Source organism: Chamaea fasciata, unplaced genomic scaffold (assembly GCF_029207755.1).
Source record: "Chamaea fasciata isolate MVZ Bird 193981 ecotype frontalis unplaced genomic scaffold, bChaFas1.0.hap1 SCAF_10, whole genome shotgun sequence".
Taxonomy (NCBI): domain Eukaryota; kingdom Metazoa; phylum Chordata; class Aves; order Passeriformes; family Sylviidae; genus Chamaea; species Chamaea fasciata.
Window position 1 is genome coordinate 11,902,983 of NW_027094095.1, and position 18,334 is coordinate 11,921,316.

Below are 18,334 nucleotides of genomic sequence, written 5' to 3' on the forward strand. Positions count from 1 at the left end.
AACAAAGCCTTAATTTTTTGCCTAGGCTTTTAGATGGAGATACAGGTACTGGACATTTTTTTTCTATTCTTGAAGTGTTAACAGTGAAGCCAAAAATAGCATTTTGGTCCATCAGTGTTGGTTTTCTTTTTAATCCAAATCCCTCACTTCCCTTTTAATGAAATTTATTTTGCATGAATGATCAGGAGTATTTGTTATCTTCTTATGTAGTGATTTCTTGAACCCAGTTATTCAGTTATTGAAAGTTAATCACTGAATTTTCTAATTATTTATGATAAAATCCTTTGGGATGCTCTGATCACCAGATGGAGCTCATTCAACTAGTTGAATTTGGGATATTTTCTAGAGGTAAAAATAATATTCAGCAGCAACATTTAAAAATCAGATTCATTCTTTCCCACCTGGAGGACAGAACAACATTTCCATTTCAACTTTTTGTTAAATGATCTGCTGAAATAAATGCAAGTCTTTAGAATATAGAAAAGAAAGAAAACCCCAACGTCTGGGTTTCAAGTTTTGGCCTCCTTTGCAACTACTTACCTATGACTTCCCTTCATTTGAAGCAATTAATAACGCTGAGATCAAACATTCAGGAGAGGAGATTTTACTCAGATTTTGGCAAAAATTCTGAAAGGCGTATCATATTGTGAAATACCAAAATGATATTGAATTTCAGCAGCGCTTGAGCACCTATTTCCTTCGGGCCGCTTAGAAAAACCTCAGCAGACTCCCTGCATCTCTTCCTTTGGGCGGGCTTCTTTTCCTTCCCTTCGCTCACTGTGCAGACGGCGGCGGATCCCCGTGGAAAGGCTCCAGCCCCGGAGCGCTCTGGCTGCCGGCGCCGCTGCGGGCGGACGCGAGGCGGCCGCGCCCGCCCGGCCTAGCGAGCGGCTGCGGGCTCGGCCCCGGCGCGCCGGGGCTTCTGTGTTCCCACGCCCCGCTGCCTAGCGGAGCCTGTGTGGAACAAAAGGGAACTTTGCAGTTGAAGTCTGTTGTTTGTTTTACTGTGGGTATGCCATCCCGCTCAGAAATCTTTACAGTAAAAGTCTTCCGATGTCCTGAAGTACACAGAGAGCAGGGGTGTGCAGCTTGTGCTGGGTGTCAGCAGGTGTGTCGTGCGAGGGGCACACACAGGCAAATACGGCTGTGTGTGCTTTGGTAAGGCACCGACCCAAAATCTAGAGTGCACCCAAATACCTGCTATCAGATTAGACATTCAAAGGCCGTGTAAAAAAAAGATACCGCCTTTTGTGCTTTTTGTGGTGTGTGAGCACTGAAGCGGTACTGGCTTTAGCACTGTGATACCCCACAGGATTTTTTCCCTAATTTTTAAGTAGTACCATAAAACTTACAGTAAAAATAAATAAAGCAGCAGTGACATCAGTCTGTGGTATACTAATGCAATGCCGAATTGAACATGAAACATAGAACACTTTGAAGCTTAAGTTGTACATTTAACCTTGATACACCTTGTCACACTGTGAAAAGACGGGGGGGGGGGGGGGAAGGTGTGAACTCGACTTGCGATGAACGGCAGGCAGCTTTGAGTTGCCAAGGAGGCAGCCTTTGAGGCATTTCTGCAGTGTTCTCAGGGTTTGCCAGGTGTGCTGTCCCGGCCTGCCGTGCCGGCGCTGAGCGTGCAGGTGGCCCGCAGCCGGGGCCGGCCGTGGGCGCAGCCCGGCGGGGCCAATGAGCGCCGGCAGCGCGGCGGGCTTTGCACAACAGCCCCGGCCCTGGGCGCCTGCACCGAGCCCGTGCCAAAGGGGAGCGGGGCAACAGCACCCAGCGCAGGCTGAGATTGCTCTGTAAAAGGTGCACGGTTTGCAATCGACAATAATGCCAATTTTTACTTATGTTTCAGAACATGGAAACGTGAAACATGAGGTAAGGATTCGTTTTCTTTTGCATGTGATGTTTGTTTTGTTGGTGACATAAGGGCTCCTTAATACTCTTGTGTGCATGCTGATGGAGAAGGTATGTTTTTCTTCTGGGTTTGCAAACAGATTTATTTAGAGTGCTGTAGAAGTTGTCTAAGCAACGCGGTATTAATGATTAAATATGAATGTCTTCTGCTCAAAATGGGAATTAAACTTGCAGCGAAATGACAGTGCTGAGAGCACTGAAAAGGGTGGAGATGCTTTTTTAAGGTACAGGTAAGAAAACATACATTGCTTCACAACTGGTGGTTAAGATCCTTACTGTTCCTAGACAAAATCTGACTGTAGAGTTAAAAGTATTCTTTTCTTTTTATCTGCCATGCCAGAGAACTGTGGGGTGATGAAGGATTGGCAGGGCAGTGTTTGCCTCTTCGTGTGAAAAGGCTATGGTTGCAGAGGTATCCTGTGTTACGGAGTTTATGTAGTCTGGAGAGAATGTTAGAATGGGACCTGAACCAGAGGCGGTGGTGTGATGCACATAGTGTAGCTTGCTGCCAGCCTAAGAAGGCTGCAAGCCCCCCTGGGTATTTTTTTGGCCAGCTCCTGGGGCCTCTTCACTGCTGTACAGGAGGGCATGGCAGCTGGGTTTTGTCTGTCCTGTCTGACAAAAGAGAGGCAGCACATCAGACCTAGAGCATACTAGTTTCTAGAATTTATTTTAGATCAGAAGTTTATAGTAATTGCTTACGTGAGATGCCAGTTATAGACAGCATGTGAGTATAAGTGTTGCTGCTCTCCATAAGCATGGCTGTGTTTGATGCTGTTGCTGATAGGGGTAATGGGAGGATGTTATTGCTGACATGGCTGGGGCAGGGGGAACTGTGTGCAGGCCTGACCACGTCTGTGCTCTCTGATCTTTGAGCTGTTTGGGTGTCCCTGTAACCCCAGGCAGCAGTGGGGCCGGGTGAGGGCAGCTCTGCACCCTCTGGTGAGCTCCCGGTGGGCTGCTGCTCCTGGGATCCGGCAGGGGAATTGTGGTGATGGGGGAGCTCTGGCAGAGGAGAGGGGTGTGCTGCCCCTGCCTGTGCCCTGCCCCAGCCGCTGCCTGTGCCCAGCCCCTGCCTGCTCTCCTCACTGCATCCTCAGCCGTGCCTCTGGCCAGGTGCTGCCCAGCCTTTGGTGTCTCTGCCTTGACAGACGGGCTGAGGAAGGGCACTCTATGGGAATCACAGCGTGCCCCGTTTGCCTGATGCCTTTCCAGTCCTGCGGGCATGGCTGGAGAGCTGTGAGCAGATCATCTACTGGGCTTAGTGGACAAGGCTGTCAGGCTTCCTAAAGCTAGCTGTGGTGACCATACTGTGTCTGGGTGAAAAAACAGGTATACTGTTTTTTCTTCTTAGGAGAATAAAGGCCTCCTTTCTGGAGCTATTGATTGGCTATTGGCTCTTAAGCTGATCCAAAACACCAGGATTACATTTTTACCAAGACTCTTATTTAAGTGCCTGCTTTAATTCTCTCTGTGCAGAAGAAAACTTAAGCATGGATGAGGAACTGTCATTTTGGAAAACATGGATTTAGGTTTCATACCAGTAAAGTAAAGAATCAACTGGTAATTCAGTATGTTTAAGAATGTTGAGCACATTTCCATACAGCTATTTCCTTAAAACTGTTTTCCAGCCAGTCCTTTGGTGTATATGATTTGAGTTGTCACAGTCTCTCTGTTGTTTTTATTTCAATTAAGCATTTCTCTGTTTCCCTTTATATTTTCCGAGTCCTGCCCCTTTCCCTTTCTTGTGCTAATCTGTGGTTGCTCACCAATCTGTGTCGATCCTATCAGTAACATGGCTTCCATCTATAAAAAAAATATAGGATATAGTTGAGGATTTTGCTTTTATCCAGTACTAATATCTTCATTGTGGCAGCAGCTTTAAATTTTTATTGTGTCCACTACAGATGAAGCAAAACTTTTATCCTTTCTTTAATTAAACTTGTGGGGTTCAGAGAGACTATGTCCAAGGATCAGAGAGTTTGAAAGCTATTTTCAAACCGAGCTTTTGATTTTGCTTGCCTGTTACAGGGCTTGGTAATTTGGTTATGCCTCAGGTTACTGTTTTCTGGCTTGCCTTGGTGTGTGTCCTGCATCAGCTTATATCAACGGCAAGTAAATCAGAGCAACCTAATTGTTCCCTTTGTTATGCAACATGCCTTTCTCTGCTTGGTTTGATTAAAAAATAAATAAATGCATGAACCATCATGCAAGTTACCAGATAAAACAAGTTTGCAAAAGCAGATGAGTAGTTCAGAGATATGCATTATTTCACATTGAAATTTCCAGGGATCCATAGTAAGTGTCTTACTGTATAAAATATAGAAAAGAAATTGAAATAATCTGAGTCTTGTCAGAGAGTTTCTGATTTCACACAGCTCTGGTTCCTCCAATTTTTGAGAGACAGACAAGTTACTAAGGATATTTAAATACTTGCCCAGAAAGTAAGAAAATTAGGCATTCCATAGGGAATTGTAGTTACCTTCAGTTTAAAGTAGAAATAGTGGAAGTTTCTAACGTATTAAAACAATGCAAATGGCTTTGACTTTTGTGTTGGTGGATGTTATCTGGGGCAGATAATGCCAGAGTGCATTTTTTTTCCCTATCCTATTCATAAATGATTAAAAAATACATTTGTTCTTAGTATCAAAAAATATTGATGTATGAGCAAACCTTCTATGGACCGAGACTCTTTCAGCCTAGTGTCAGAAAAAATGGGATATATGAAAAAGCCATCAACATTACTGAGAATATTTTTCAAAGTGTGATCTTTTTACAAGATAAAGATAATTGTGTTGGTGGTTGGGGGAAATAACTTAAGAAAACCAGCTTTGCCTAGTAGATTGTGGGAATGAAAGGATTGCAATGAGCCTCCATGAAAACATGTTTATTCATATCCTTGATTCTTATTTTTGCTCTGCAGAAACGAACAAATGGAATTAGAAGAAGCTCTAGACATGTGGATCCAGGTTTGTGTCCTGACTTTCTGGCACTTAAACATTAAATGAAAAGAGTAAGGAAGCTGTAACTTGCTTTGTTACGTTGCATTATATATGTTATTGCCATGCACGCAGTGCTGAGAACTTGACTGCTGAAGTCATGAAGGTCTAAAGTGATTGCTCTGTTTGTGATTTCAAAGATAAGGTCAGCTGGTTGAACTCTTAATTTTTTTCCCTTGTTTTTTTCTTTAAGTTCTGTTTGAACAACAAAATGCCTCTGGGCTTTCAGTTAATATGACCCACCCTACTGTAGTCAGTAGTTTTAAAAGAAATAACTAAAGGATGAATAGCAGACAATTGCTTATAAAGCTCAGGTTCTAAATCTTCAAGTTGTGGCTATTCTCAGCTCTTAAGTGTAGTGGTGCTCAGTGCTTAACTGTATGAGTTGCTTTTCTGAAAGGCATAAACCAATTGCAGTTTTACATTGAATTTCAAAGTGATTTTATTTTTCCTGTTAGTTTATAGTAGATACTTCTGTGGAATCGTGGCAGCAGCAGCCCTTAAGAAAATTAAATGCTTGGTTATAGGTTGTGTACTCAAGTGGGTGAACATTTCCTCTGGAGACCCATCACATGTCTGTATAAAATATTCAATGTTTTTCAGTGCAACTGTGTGATATTTTTAGTGCCATTTTTTACAGTAATTACATTTCTGTCCTTTATGTTTCTTGTATAGTTTAATTACTGGAGATTTGTTATGCAGATATTATTTGGAATACAAGTAAGCTGTGGATTATTAAATATTTCTAGATGTGGACATCTGAGAATAGTTGGAGTTAAACATTAAGCAGGATGGCAATTCTGTACACCACATTATAGCCTGGCAGAGCTAAGCACTTTTCAAAAAGTAGGAATGCTGGTTGTGCCACTAGCATTGCAGCTGCCTTGGCTTGGAAAGTCTAAATGTTGTAACTAGCTGAAGCAGACCACACCTTTCTTACTCACGTACCTTTGACATGTTTTGGAACACGTATCGTCACTTTGTTCCCTCTAGCAAAATAAACCTGCTTCATGATTCTAGAAATTGTTCTGTGTGTCGTGACGGCTGCAGTCATAAAAGAAAAAAAAAAGAGCACCCTGTAACTCTGAAAATTAATACAGTCAGAGGGGAAAACATCAAGGGTAGGAATTAAATAATGCAGAAGGGGATGATTTCTTTCAAGTGTTTCCTAACAAGACTGAGTTCTTCCCATTCATTGGTGCCTGTTGCAGTGAAGTGTAATTGTGTGCTTGCAAAATAGTCCTTATAGGTTCAGTACCTTAAAACACAGCTGTCTCATAGAGAGTCATCGAAGGTCAAGTAATTTAGCTTTGAGAACCTGTTGAGCAGTGATTTTAGTTGCTGTTGAAATCTGATAGAAGTTTTTGCAGGATCTTTATATACAAGGATACTTTAAAAGTAGTTTTTATTGAAGACTAAGCACCACTGAAATCATCAAAAGTAGTTGAATTAAATAGGTGTTTAAAAGCTGCATATAGCCAATGCCTAAAATACAGTTCTATTTGCCCCCTGCCTTGTCCATTTACTTACACAGAACAGTTCTTTGAATTGTTGGGATAATCTTGTTATGGAGTGAAGTTCTTGGTCCTCATAATTTTTTGAAAGCCAAAAGAAGTGCAGCATGTTTGCATGAACTTTAAGTCCCTGTATTAGAGACATGGCACTAGAAGACTTCTTACAGAATTACCTCTGACGTTTTAAAGGTTTTAAATAGTGAGAAATATATTACATACTAATGTGCTCTGTGCATATACTGTCAGTTTTCAAATGAAATGAACTTTTTGTTTTGGGTTTTGTCAGGGTAGGCATTCTGTGCCTCCTGTAACTCAGTGGTTATAACTTTTAAAGTCTTGGGCAAACTCCTGGCATCTATTTTGCATAATCTAAGTGCTACTGTTCATCAGATTGCACATTGCCTTGAGAGACAAATGCTATCCAGAGGGCAGCACTTGGAAGAGATCAGTCATGTCAGGCGTACATTACTGCATTGAGCCTCAGAGCTTTCCAAGAGCACCACCATGTAAAGTCCTGAAGAGTCTGAGCACCAGGATGCTCTTTTTGCTGAGACAGGTGGTCAAAAGGTTGACTGCTCCGACCGCTTTGTCTTTAGAAGGTTTGGTCTGCTGCTGCTGCAGCCAGTGCTGATGTGAAGCATGGGTGCCAGGTTAGGGAGCAGACACTAGCTGTGAATCAATAACCAGCACCTGCAGTGACTGAATATTGATGGAGTTTGATATCACCAGGAAATACAAATATTTTGGGTTGCAATTTGTCAAGATTGTTCTGTTATGTCTGTCTTGGCCCTTGCAGTAAAGAATAATGAATAGCATGGTCAAGTTAATGCATTGGTGCTTCTCTTTTTATGCTTAGAGTCAAATTCAATTTTTGCTGACAGAGTTTAGTCCAGAATGAAAAATCATTTGAATTTGATGAGAAGTAGTGCAAGTTGAAGGATGGTCTAAACAAAACAATGGGAGGATACTGGATTAAAATATCTTGTTTCCTGCTGGTAAAGCTGATTGAGGAAGGAACCTATCTAGCTGAAGTACCCTAAAGACAATAAGTTAGTTTATGACTTTTTCATTTGTTTTTCTTTGAAGTTGGGTAAAAAGTTTTGACAGTGACAGTTTCCTCCTCGAGATTTGCTTTGTGCTGAATAAGAAGGAGGGGTAGAAGGAAAAATGATTAATGGATGATGAGGCAGAGAAATTCCCATGAAATGAACGCAGTCATGAGAAAAACGTGTACAAAAAGAAAAGTGTGCAGAAACTGCATAGGTGAAGAAAACACTGGAAATCCTACAAAATATGGCTTTGTCTTTACGCTGTGCACTAGGCCTTCAGCCTGCAATCCAGTTGCACAGAGCCTCCTGAATTACTTCATCTATTACGTTTTAGTGGGACAGGTTTTAAATAGCCTTTCTTTGGATTAAGCAGGAGATAATAAAAGCCATTGATGAAATGAACCGGTGGATACACCTGCAGCTATAAATCCAGGGAAAATTTAGTCTACGGCTTGCACGTGAACAACATGATTCTGCTTTAATGCATCTGAGAAGTGATCAGACTGATGTCAGTTTTTGCATAGAATGGGCATGTGAAATGATAATTATATGACATTTTATTCTCGTGTAGGGAACATGTTTAAGCATGGGATTTGCACTATAGGCTTAAATGACAAATGAAGCATTCATATGTATATTCATAAGCACAAATTCTTATTGTGTGAATTCTTAAGAAGGATGATGCAGTCTGATTAATATTTTTAAGGGAAATAATTTTGTATTTATTATAATAGGAGTAAAAATTACTGTCTTTTTCAGCTATTGAAATAGTGCAGTGTATGTTTGCTGTCTTTTTTTACAGTATAAAGAGTCTAAATGTGATAGATTCACAGCTTAGTGTTTTTGATACTGGTTTTACACTAAACACTTCTGCTAATATAAACATTGGAATTTTAATCTGTGGAAGTGTGAAAGTATATTTCATATCAGAAGGATAAATTTGGTAAAAATAGAACACTAGAAGCCTTATAGTCAAGATTCATTGTAGATTAAACTCAAAATCTGATCAGTGAAAGATCACTGCTGAGCATGCTCTGACTTCTTAAACAGCTGGTTTTTTTATAAGCAAGGATTGAAGATTAGAAAACCTCAGTTCTGAACCAAGGGCCAGAACCAATATATTTCCCTCCGCAGAAAGTAAAATATTGTCTGATATTTTTGGGGTGGAGGGACATAAAGCTAGCAAGTCATGTATGCATTGCAGTAGCTTGGGCAAATGTATTTTTCAGCCCAGGAATTCAAAGTTCAAATAATAACTTTAAAAAGAGGTATTTGTATTTGATACATTTGATATGATATGCAAGTCTAACTCAGATTTCCATTTCAGTGCCACTCCAAGCGTATGCCCAGCCTAAAGTAAAATCTGGCTTAAACTCAAATGCTGGGATATCCCAACCAGCAGATAAGTCTTTGCCAAGCATGTAGTTCTTATAGATAAAACTACCCTTTAACTAAGAATTTGAAACATGTCGCTCATTTTCTTGTTTTATTGAGCTGTCCAGGCACATCCTTACTAGTCCTGATTGGCTGTTGTCTTTCTCGTCCAGCCCAGTATAGAGCATGCCCTATTCCATGGATGAGAAAAGGGAACCTTCTGCATTGTGAAGCCCAGTGCTGAGAACAGGCATTCAGAAATTTATTTCTCCACTTCAACAGTGGCAGCAGCTACCTGGGATTCTGGCTGTGGTGTCGGTGGCCCAGTACTAACTAACTGGCTGCCAGTGTATCAGTGTTGAGAACAAGAATTTATCTTGGTTTTAAGCCACAGAAAAGGGTCTAAAAAAACCCCAAAAAACCACCCAACATTAAACAAGCCCCTAGTATTTCACAAGGAGTTGACTAATGTCATGTATCTCCTTGTTAGGATTCTCTCCATCTGGGTGAATTAGACCAAGTACCATCTTTTTGCTTTGATAAATAAAATCTTGTGTGTAGAATCAAGAAATACATTGATAGGTGTTTTTCATATACATTTACTAGTGTTATTTAATTATATTTCCTGTAAATAAAATGTATGAGTGAATAGTAATCCCTCGAGTACTAGAATACACATATGGCATTCTTTCCAGCTTTAGATATTGTTAACATGGAGCATAATGATGTGTCTTAATGGCTGGACAAAATGGGTGTGATTGTAAATTACATTGAGGAAAGCCAGAAGGAATACTGGAGCAAAGAGAAATGTTTCATGAAACTTCCTCTAGTGAAGAAATAGTTCTTTGACAAAGTTTGAGGTCTTTAAAAGTGTTTGGGGAGCATTAGATTTACTGAGTAACTTAAGACTTCTCTGCATGCAATGTTTTAAGCAAGCTACAGAACTGAAAACGAGGTTTGATTTTACATATACATGACACATGTTTAACTTTTGGCTGGGTTTTATTCAGCTATGGATACTTCTTCCTTTTCTACACAGCATCTAAGCACTTTGTTCAAGGTACCCAGTACGTGTCTCTAGGAATCTTTGTGGAGTAGAGGAATTGCAGGTCAGGACAGGTTTAGTGGGACAGCTGAGAGCACACTTGCTGCAAAGAGAGCACTCCTTGGCCAGAGAGATGTGATGCTGCTTACTGATACGGTATGGAATCTTGGAGTTCTTTGAGGGACTTTGATTGCAGCTCTAACCTCACCATCTCTTGGTATTGATAGACATGTTGGAGCACGTTTTACATCAAGTGGCTGAGATGGAGTTGGTGTTTGAGACCAGAGCCAGTGAGTTTCTTTGTGGTCCCACGTCATGGGACAGCTTCTCTCAGCTGGGCCTCAACAGCAGATACAGAGATACACTGAATTGTGTGGTCCAATTTGTGAGATCAGATTAATTTATCTCACATATTTATTAAAAATACATACTACATTCAAGATCATTGCCTTTTTTTTTCCTCTCCTCTACAGTGCTTCACAAAATAATAAATTTGTCTTTATTGTGTTGCAAGAAAAAACATGTCTAATGTTTTGCACCAAGAAATTTTCCACTAATGCGTTTCTGGAAGGTGAAGCAGAGTTTTGTCTTCCAATGAAGCTTTTTAAATGCAGTTTAATGATTTTTATTTGGGTTGGTTTATTTTATATTAAAATTATTTTACATTCCTGTTGGGGAGAGGTGTTTGAAAGGTGCCTGTCCCCTTGGCATCTCAGCAGTGAGCTAACATTCAGAGAAGAACATAGCCTTTAGCCTTTTCTTTTAATTAAACATCAGAAGATCCAGATGCCAAAGGGTGAAATGTATTTATTTTGTCAAACTCTTTCATCCTTGTCTGGTTGGATTGCAAGATTAGTTTGTAGTTGAGTGATTTAAAGTCCTTTGTCTTATTGGATGTGTTTTGGGGACTCTCTCTATATCTTAAGCAATTAACATTTTTTTTCCTCTTAGAGAAATAATGGTGTCCAATACATGCTTGTCCATATACTAACATAATTTTTAAACTGAGGTGGATTAAAAATCCTTCAGTATCTTTCTTTTTTTCTGCATAAAAACACTGAGTATTAAGTATTTAAGCAAAACGTCACTGTTTAGAGATAAATGCAAGGAAGTTGTCAGGGAGAAAAAAGGAAAAGGTCAGGTAGAGGTGGACAAAATGGGCATACAAGTATGACCAGTAAAATAAAAAAATACACTGTTCTGTATTTTAAATATGCACAAAAATAGTGCAGCACTATTTTAAAAAAAGGAAGAGAATGGTGCCAACAGCTATATGGCCCAAATTTGCCTTTACTTACCTTGGCAAGTGGAAGGGAATTGCTTGGTATTTGGTAAAGTTTATTGGGACTTACAAGTCTCTTATTCATCTTCAAGAGGAATATTGCATTTACCCATCTATTTTCATATCTGATTTTAATCTTCAGGGTGCTGTAATTCTCAGAAGGCAAAACAAAGATAATAAGGCAATGAATGATTAAAAATAGTCAAAAGTAACTGAATTTTAACAGTACTCTAAAGCATATGGTTTCTTTTTTTGTGGCTCACTCATTTAACTAAATCAGTATTTGATCGCTACTTCAAAGTAATTCTCACACAAAGAATTTGGGAAACATTGTAAAATTGAAAGCAGCCATCCCATGGGAGAAAAAAGACTGCTGAAAATTCACACAAGAGAAGCTCCCCAAACTGCCTCTGCCTTTTGCCTGAGGAAGATTTTAAAGCTTGGTAGAAGAGGCCAGAGGCAAGAGCCTGAGAAACTGATGTTGCTTTTCAGGAGAGTTTTTAATCTGCTCACCACTTTGAGATTCCCAGAGAAGGGAACAATGAGCTGCAGGCCAAGCTAGCTCAGGATCCCTTCAACAGTGGCAAATTAAATGGATGCTGAAGGATAGAATCTGGGGTAAGGTGCTGTGGTACTTCCCACCTGTGTTCGTTTCTTAGCTCTTAATTCTCCTTCCATGTGTTTTCATTGCCACTTTTTAAATCAGTCTAAAATCTTCACAACATCCTTTAACTGTCACTCATGTAATTAGTTGTGTGAATAAAGCACATATTTTTATTTGCTTTTAACCTGCTATATATTACTTTGATGCCTCTATGGTTTTGGATCAAGAAAATGAATAATAAATAAGGAAATAGTGAGTACTTTGGTCACTTTTATGCCACTCATGAGCTGTCTGTCATATCCCCTCCAGTCACATGCCCTCTAGCCTGAAGAGCAATTATCTGTTTAATTCTTCTGATACAGAAGGGTTTCTCTGGCCATCCTGTTTGCCTGTCTGCATGCTTCTAGGTCCTAGAGTAGTCAGTCATTCTAGTTCTGTGTTTGCCACAAGTAATTTCTTAGTGTTTGTACAGAACAGAATTAGATTATTATATTGAAGAACTAGTTGTAAAAGATACTTAGCAATTATTCTGAGATCAGTTGTCTCTATGATGATACCTGTTTCACACTCCATCGTTGTGTATGAGTGATATCCTACTTCTCCATATCCATTATCCAGATCCATTATCCTAATGCATATCTTACTTTAAGTCTTTCATGAAGGTGTGACCAAATGGCCTTCAAAGGTCCTTCCAGCCAGAGTTATTGTCTGATATTGAGTCCTCTTGTTCATGAAATCTTCCTTCAGTCCTTTGCAAATAGTGTTCTTTTTAGAAAAATGCTTTTGCACCTTTTCCAAGACTTAATCCACTTTAATATCCCATTTTAATAGTGCTTATTAACTTTTTGAACAAGGAAGGGCCAAGCATGGATTCGTTTGGGTGTCACTTCTGGACACTGCCCTCTATTTGAAAAAAAAATACTATTCTAAATTTTTATGTCCTGTCCTTTTGTGTTTTATTTATTGGGGGCAGGGGAGGAAAATTTTCCTCTTTTATCATGTAAGCTGGAACAGAGCCTCACTGTGACTCCTAGTAAAATGATTTTGCTAATCCATATTAATATATAACCCTGCTTCTTCGTCTGCTTTAAAGAACTCTAAACAATGTCCCTGACTTGTTCCTAAAAAGTATTTGTAGTCTTTATATTATATTATCCATATACTTGTAAATTCTGTTTCTATAGTAGGCTTTCCTAGTCTGCCTTGTACAACTGTGAGATACTTGTGTTGAGACATCTACTGATTACAACTGAGTTTCTTTAAAACATTGTCTTCTCATACAGCTACCTATTTTTATGGTACTGAGTTGTTTTGAGAAATAGCTTGCAGATCATAATTAACAGCTCAGCTATGTAATGTTTGAATTTATTTGGTACTAAGCACTTTCAACTAGTGACGTTATAAAACCTGATCGGATGGATTTTTCAGTAGAATCAGTTTATTCAGTTGTAACCGTTAGATGTGGTTTATGCAGGAGAAAAGGTATTTTTCTGAGGCATTAAGTGAAAGAACTTGGAGTTCAGCCCTCATCGCTGCTCTTGCTGACCTGCAAATAAATAGAAGACGTGTTCAGTCCTGCTCTTCTTGTAACTTGTGTTTCTTAAGCTTCAGTGTGCAACAGGGAATTAAAAAGTAACTTCATTATCTGATACCTTGAAAATGTGCCTCAGTCCCTTAACCTTAGAGGTTATTCTTTAACCAGCCTGTTTGGAATAGGGCATGTGGGAGAGGGGGGAGCATGAGGCCACCCTCTTTTAGTTCAGACAATAAAAGTGTGATGTTTACTCTTCTTGGAGTTTTTCCTTAATTGGGTTTGACAGCAACAAATAGCATGAAATATGGTATAACAAAAGCTGCATGTATGGATCACAGCTTTCCTTCCAGAACAACGTTACACTCCTGGCAGTAGCAGTCTTCTTGTGACTGGCAGGGATCATTTTTGGTACGCTGCAATTCACTTAATGCTGGTGTATCTTCTACAACATTTTTTCTTTATTTCTTCTTTACAGAAGACCCTACAGGTTGCCCTAGAATTTTCACCCTCCCCTTTTTTGCTTTATCTTGGGGACAAAAAAGGCTGAAAAGGAAAAGAGTATGGGGCTTGATGATAGGAACTTAAGCTCCCACTGCTTCTGTGCATTGTGTGCCAGTTTTGTTATTTGTCCATTTCTGGTGGAATTGATTTAAGCCCTGTAATTGTGTGTTGCTCTGTACAAGGCTCAGGCACCTGAGAAATACGGAATGACCTACTTAGGTCAAAGAGCCAATGCTGGGATGTAAGTGTCTAAGGTGTATTTTTTGTCGGGGCAGTATTCTGGGGAAAAGAACCAAGTCTGGGTGTTCTGCTGGTGTCAGTTTGATCTCTGGTGATTCTTTCATGTAACTACAAGCTGTTGCCACAAGGTGTGGTGTTTTTTCCCTTACTGCCTTTCTTTTGAATGTACGGATCACCCAGTCACAGGCTAAATAACTTCAGTGAGATAATGGCAAACTGGTCATGGGAGGCAGCGGTGGCAGCCTCAGTGAGTAGGTAAGTGAGATAAGTCATCCTGACTTACGTGGGATATCAACCCTCATACTTTATTTGCTTTTGGGTATGGTTTCTGTCTTAACAACTCTCACATTTTTCTGGAGGATATAATCCACATTCAGACTGGAAACAGAAAATGGAAGGAGAACCTTCACTATTGTGCAGCAAATATATGAGGGTTTCCTTGACAGGGAAAGAAGGAATCAACAATATGTGAGATGCAGCGTGATTATATATGGCAATATATATGGCAGTACTATAGCAGCACTGATGTCTTGACAGGGACTAAATTTGATACCCATCTTTCTTGCCTATGGTAATTTACTAATAACATCTTGATTTTTCAACAGAGATCAAGTGAGGAATTGTTTTATTGTATGGTTTCATTTTTGCATTTAAAAGAAGAACCTTTTACAGCTTATTATTTATTCATCATGTAAGCAATCTTCAGTTTAAGAACTTATTTATAAGTAGACATGGAAAATTATTCTACTTAAATTTGTGAACTATTTGAAAATTTTTACTAAAAATTGAAAATCTTTTTCTTTGATAAAAGGAAAAACCCCATTATATCAGAATAGCATAAAAATTTTCATATACTAGTTATGCAAGAAAAGAAAGGCTGACATAAATGAAGACAGTAAAAGCTTATATGTAAGATATGTGTTTTTATACTCAGTAGATATTTTCATTGTAGCCTGAACGCCTTTGTCTAGGTGTATCTGCTGATTGAGCCTAAGGATACTACAAATTCATGGGAAAAACTGAAGGCATCACAAAATATGATGCATTTTGGATTTTCTAGAATTTGGTTGCATAGATGGCCAGTAGTTCAAATATGCAAAGCATGCAGCATAAAAAAAATTTCCCAAGTATATACTCTTTAGGTATAAACGATTTTAACTGCATTGTGGTATTAACAGTGAAGTACACATTCATCCTTTTTTACTTTTATAGCACAAGTACTCTGTAATGAAAACAAGTTCTTTTCTCAAAGAACATAATTTATTTGCTGTAGCCTATATAAGACCAGAAATAAGTAGGCATATTTTTAAGAGCAGGTTTGTTTTAGCTGAAACAACGGTGTCTTTTCATTGCGTTAATATAATTCCATAATTCTTGGCAACATTTGTCTGCTCATGCTTGCATGCAAAAAAGGTGTACAAGGCCTGAAACTTTTGCATGTGTGCTAAGAACTATCAATTAAGAAGTAAAAGAGGTATCTGTTGTAAGCAGGGTAGAGGCCACAGAGAATAAAAATTGATTGAAGAGTAAGATCATGAGAGTCTTTACACTTGAAAAGCTGAAGGATTATACAGCATTACGAGAAGGGTGCGTGCAGGCAAAATTGTTTGTCATGTGCTGGGACCTGCCTGCTTTGCTAGGCATCAGCCACTTCCCTTTCACGTTATGTAATAATTTAAAATGCTTCTCTTGCCAGAGAATTTAATTCTTGTAAGTAACAGAAATGGGAGACTAAGGCCTTTCATCTTAGAGGCAGATGCTATTAGTCAATGCTGAACACCGAAGAAATTGCATGAAAGAGAATTGAATTCTTATTTTTGCAGTTCTTGATGAATAAAATGTCAGCACGTTTTCAGCAATGTTTGTTTTTAAATATAATACCTGTGAAAGATTCTAGGTGGCATAGATCTGTATTTTCATGGATTATATGTTGTTTTTAAAATAATTTGGTCTGTGAATTCTCAGCACTAGAAAAAAAGGCCTTGGTCCTGTACAAGATTAATGGCATTTTGCAGTATTAAATTCAGTTTCCAAAGTGTGGTTCCTGTTTTCAAGCCTTTTTCCTCTTACTGCTTGCTGCAGAGTTATCCCTGGGCATGGGGAAGTTGATATTTAAGCTACAGCTCCAAATAATTACTTCTGTGGAATAATGGACTTCTGTATTCCAAGATTTGTCCCTGTTTTTCAGAGCCTTTTGCTGCACGTAATCCACTGTCTGGGCACACCTTCATCTGTAGTATCTGCCCAATGCAAGTTGTTGGCCCCTCAGGGCAGGTGCATGTTAGAACAAATACAGGAATTAGAATGCCATGCCTGTCTATGGCATCACATTAAAAGATGTGATAATTAGCACTGGTTAATCTTCATACCATGTGCTTTTATAAAAAGCAGCACACCACATGTACCACACTTTTTAATTCATATGCCAAAACTCCATTTTGTTTAATTAAAAAAAAAAAAGAAGCTTCTTACTTTTGAGGCAACATGATTTTTAAAGTTTATATCCCTAATTTACCTCCTAGACTGCATTAAAAGGATGAGATTTCATTACTTTGTCAAAACAAATGAAAACTCTGTTTTTGAACCTGATTATTCTTTGTTGTTTATTCCCATGAAACATTTAATGCTCAGCTGTTTCTAAGACTTGTTCGAAGTGCTGAGACTCTATTCAGTCCAGGCAATTCCAAAATCCCTTACTCTAACAAGGATAGCTGCCTGTGTTACTCCTGTGTTGCTTGAGTAAACATTTGGAGTTAAAATTACACAAAACAAAAAGAGGTTGTCCTTAACACCTGTTTGGAAGGAAAAGCTGCAGTGAAAAGGAAACCAAGGTCTGTCAGTGAAGAAAAAATAGTTTTCACTCTTGATGAATCACAAATGTATGTAGCAATGACCATTAGGAAGTCAGTGATTTTCTTAGCGCTCTGCTTTCTTTCAGTGCAGTCATGGAGAGAGTCCTCCTTCTCTTTTGAGAAATTCCCTGGGTTTGAGTATAAAAACTAAGACATAATTTTGGAATTGCACAAGAAATTTCTCTTATTTTAGACATATTTCCTTGCATTTGCAATCAGAAGTTCTCAGTCTAGGGCGTGTTCAGGTGTTCTGAATTAATACGGATCTACAAAGATAAATGTTTGTATTTTAGGGGAAGCATGAGTGTTTGAGCATATGAAAATGCTTGCTGTGCAAATAGTATTGGGTTGGCATTTGTAGATTCTTTCAGCAGTGTAATTTTTGTATTTCTTTTGTGTTGTAACATTTTGTCGTCTGACTTCCCAAAATCTTTACAGTTTCTTTTCCTTCTGTTTTGAGACACAAAAGTAAATTAAACCTCAGGAGTGAATCTTTGAGAGTTAGGAACAGAGCCACCCTTAAGGGCATGAGAGACAAATGGTCATTGGTCATCTGAATAAGAATAGGGTCATTCCTTTTCCAAAAGGCAGCCCTTGTGACTCTCCCTTCTGAAGTTGAAAAACACGGCTCTTCAGAAGCATTTTTGTAGTGCCAGTTTTTGTTTCCTTGCAGAGAGGTGAGTTTTCAGGTTCATTAAAATGAGTGTCACGATGTGCCAAATGTCCCTGCTTAAGAGTGAAGTAAGAAAATGCTTTCTGTTGAAGTTATTTTTCTAAATTAAAAAAAAAAATCTGAAACTTAGTTTGGATTTTAGATTTTCTTGGCTAAGTTTCTTTTTTCTGATCAAAATAAGTGCTGTATTTATAGGAGCACTATGCTGACCTTGCTTTGGAAAACCTGGAAATTTAAAGCTCCTACTGAGAGGGGACTGTTCACTTTGGTGAATGTCCATATTCCCATGCTGCTAATTTAATTAATGCTGCTCATATTGTCACTAAGCACAGTTATCCTCAAAAATTCTTTGCTGACAAAAGCATTTGGGTGAAGCCACATACTGATGTTCAGAGCAGGGGAAGATGCCCATTTGTCTATGCATCCATCTTTAAGTATTAAAACTACTGTAATATAAAAACAAATGTGTAGAAAATAACAGAACTCATGCAGTTTCAAAAATGCAGCCTTGTAAATTAAATAACATCACTAGTCTTGTTTATTTTCTTTGCAGTGAACTCCCGCTATGATCTGCAATGTAGTTCCAAGTTTTGTGTGGATCTTAACCAGAAAATGGAGATAGAGCCACTTACCAGGGGGCGTTTTGCTAATGATCAGATCTACAAAACCTGGGGAAGCACCAGGACTTCCTGAGTTGTGGTGTTTTTCTGTTTCTTATAACAAGTTGTTGATCAGACTGTTAGC

At 38.9% G+C, this 18,334-nt stretch overlaps 1 protein-coding gene across 3 annotated transcripts in view; it reads left to right on the forward strand.

Annotated features, from left to right (window-relative positions):
- VAV3 (vav guanine nucleotide exchange factor 3) overlaps positions 1–18,334 on the forward strand; it is a 149,073-nt gene that overhangs the window by 94,834 nt on the left and 35,905 nt on the right. For 2 of the 3 annotated variants that reach the window (XM_066192329.1, XM_066192332.1), the window contains exons 18-19: positions 1,862–1,884; positions 4,847–4,892. The exons of the other annotated variant lie outside the window; for it this stretch is intronic. In XM_066192329.1, coding sequence (XP_066048426.1) covers positions 1,862–1,884; positions 4,847–4,892 — 69 coding nt within the window. The remainder of the gene's footprint in view (positions 1–1,861; positions 1,885–4,846; positions 4,893–18,334) is intronic. 3 annotated transcript variants of the gene reach the window in all.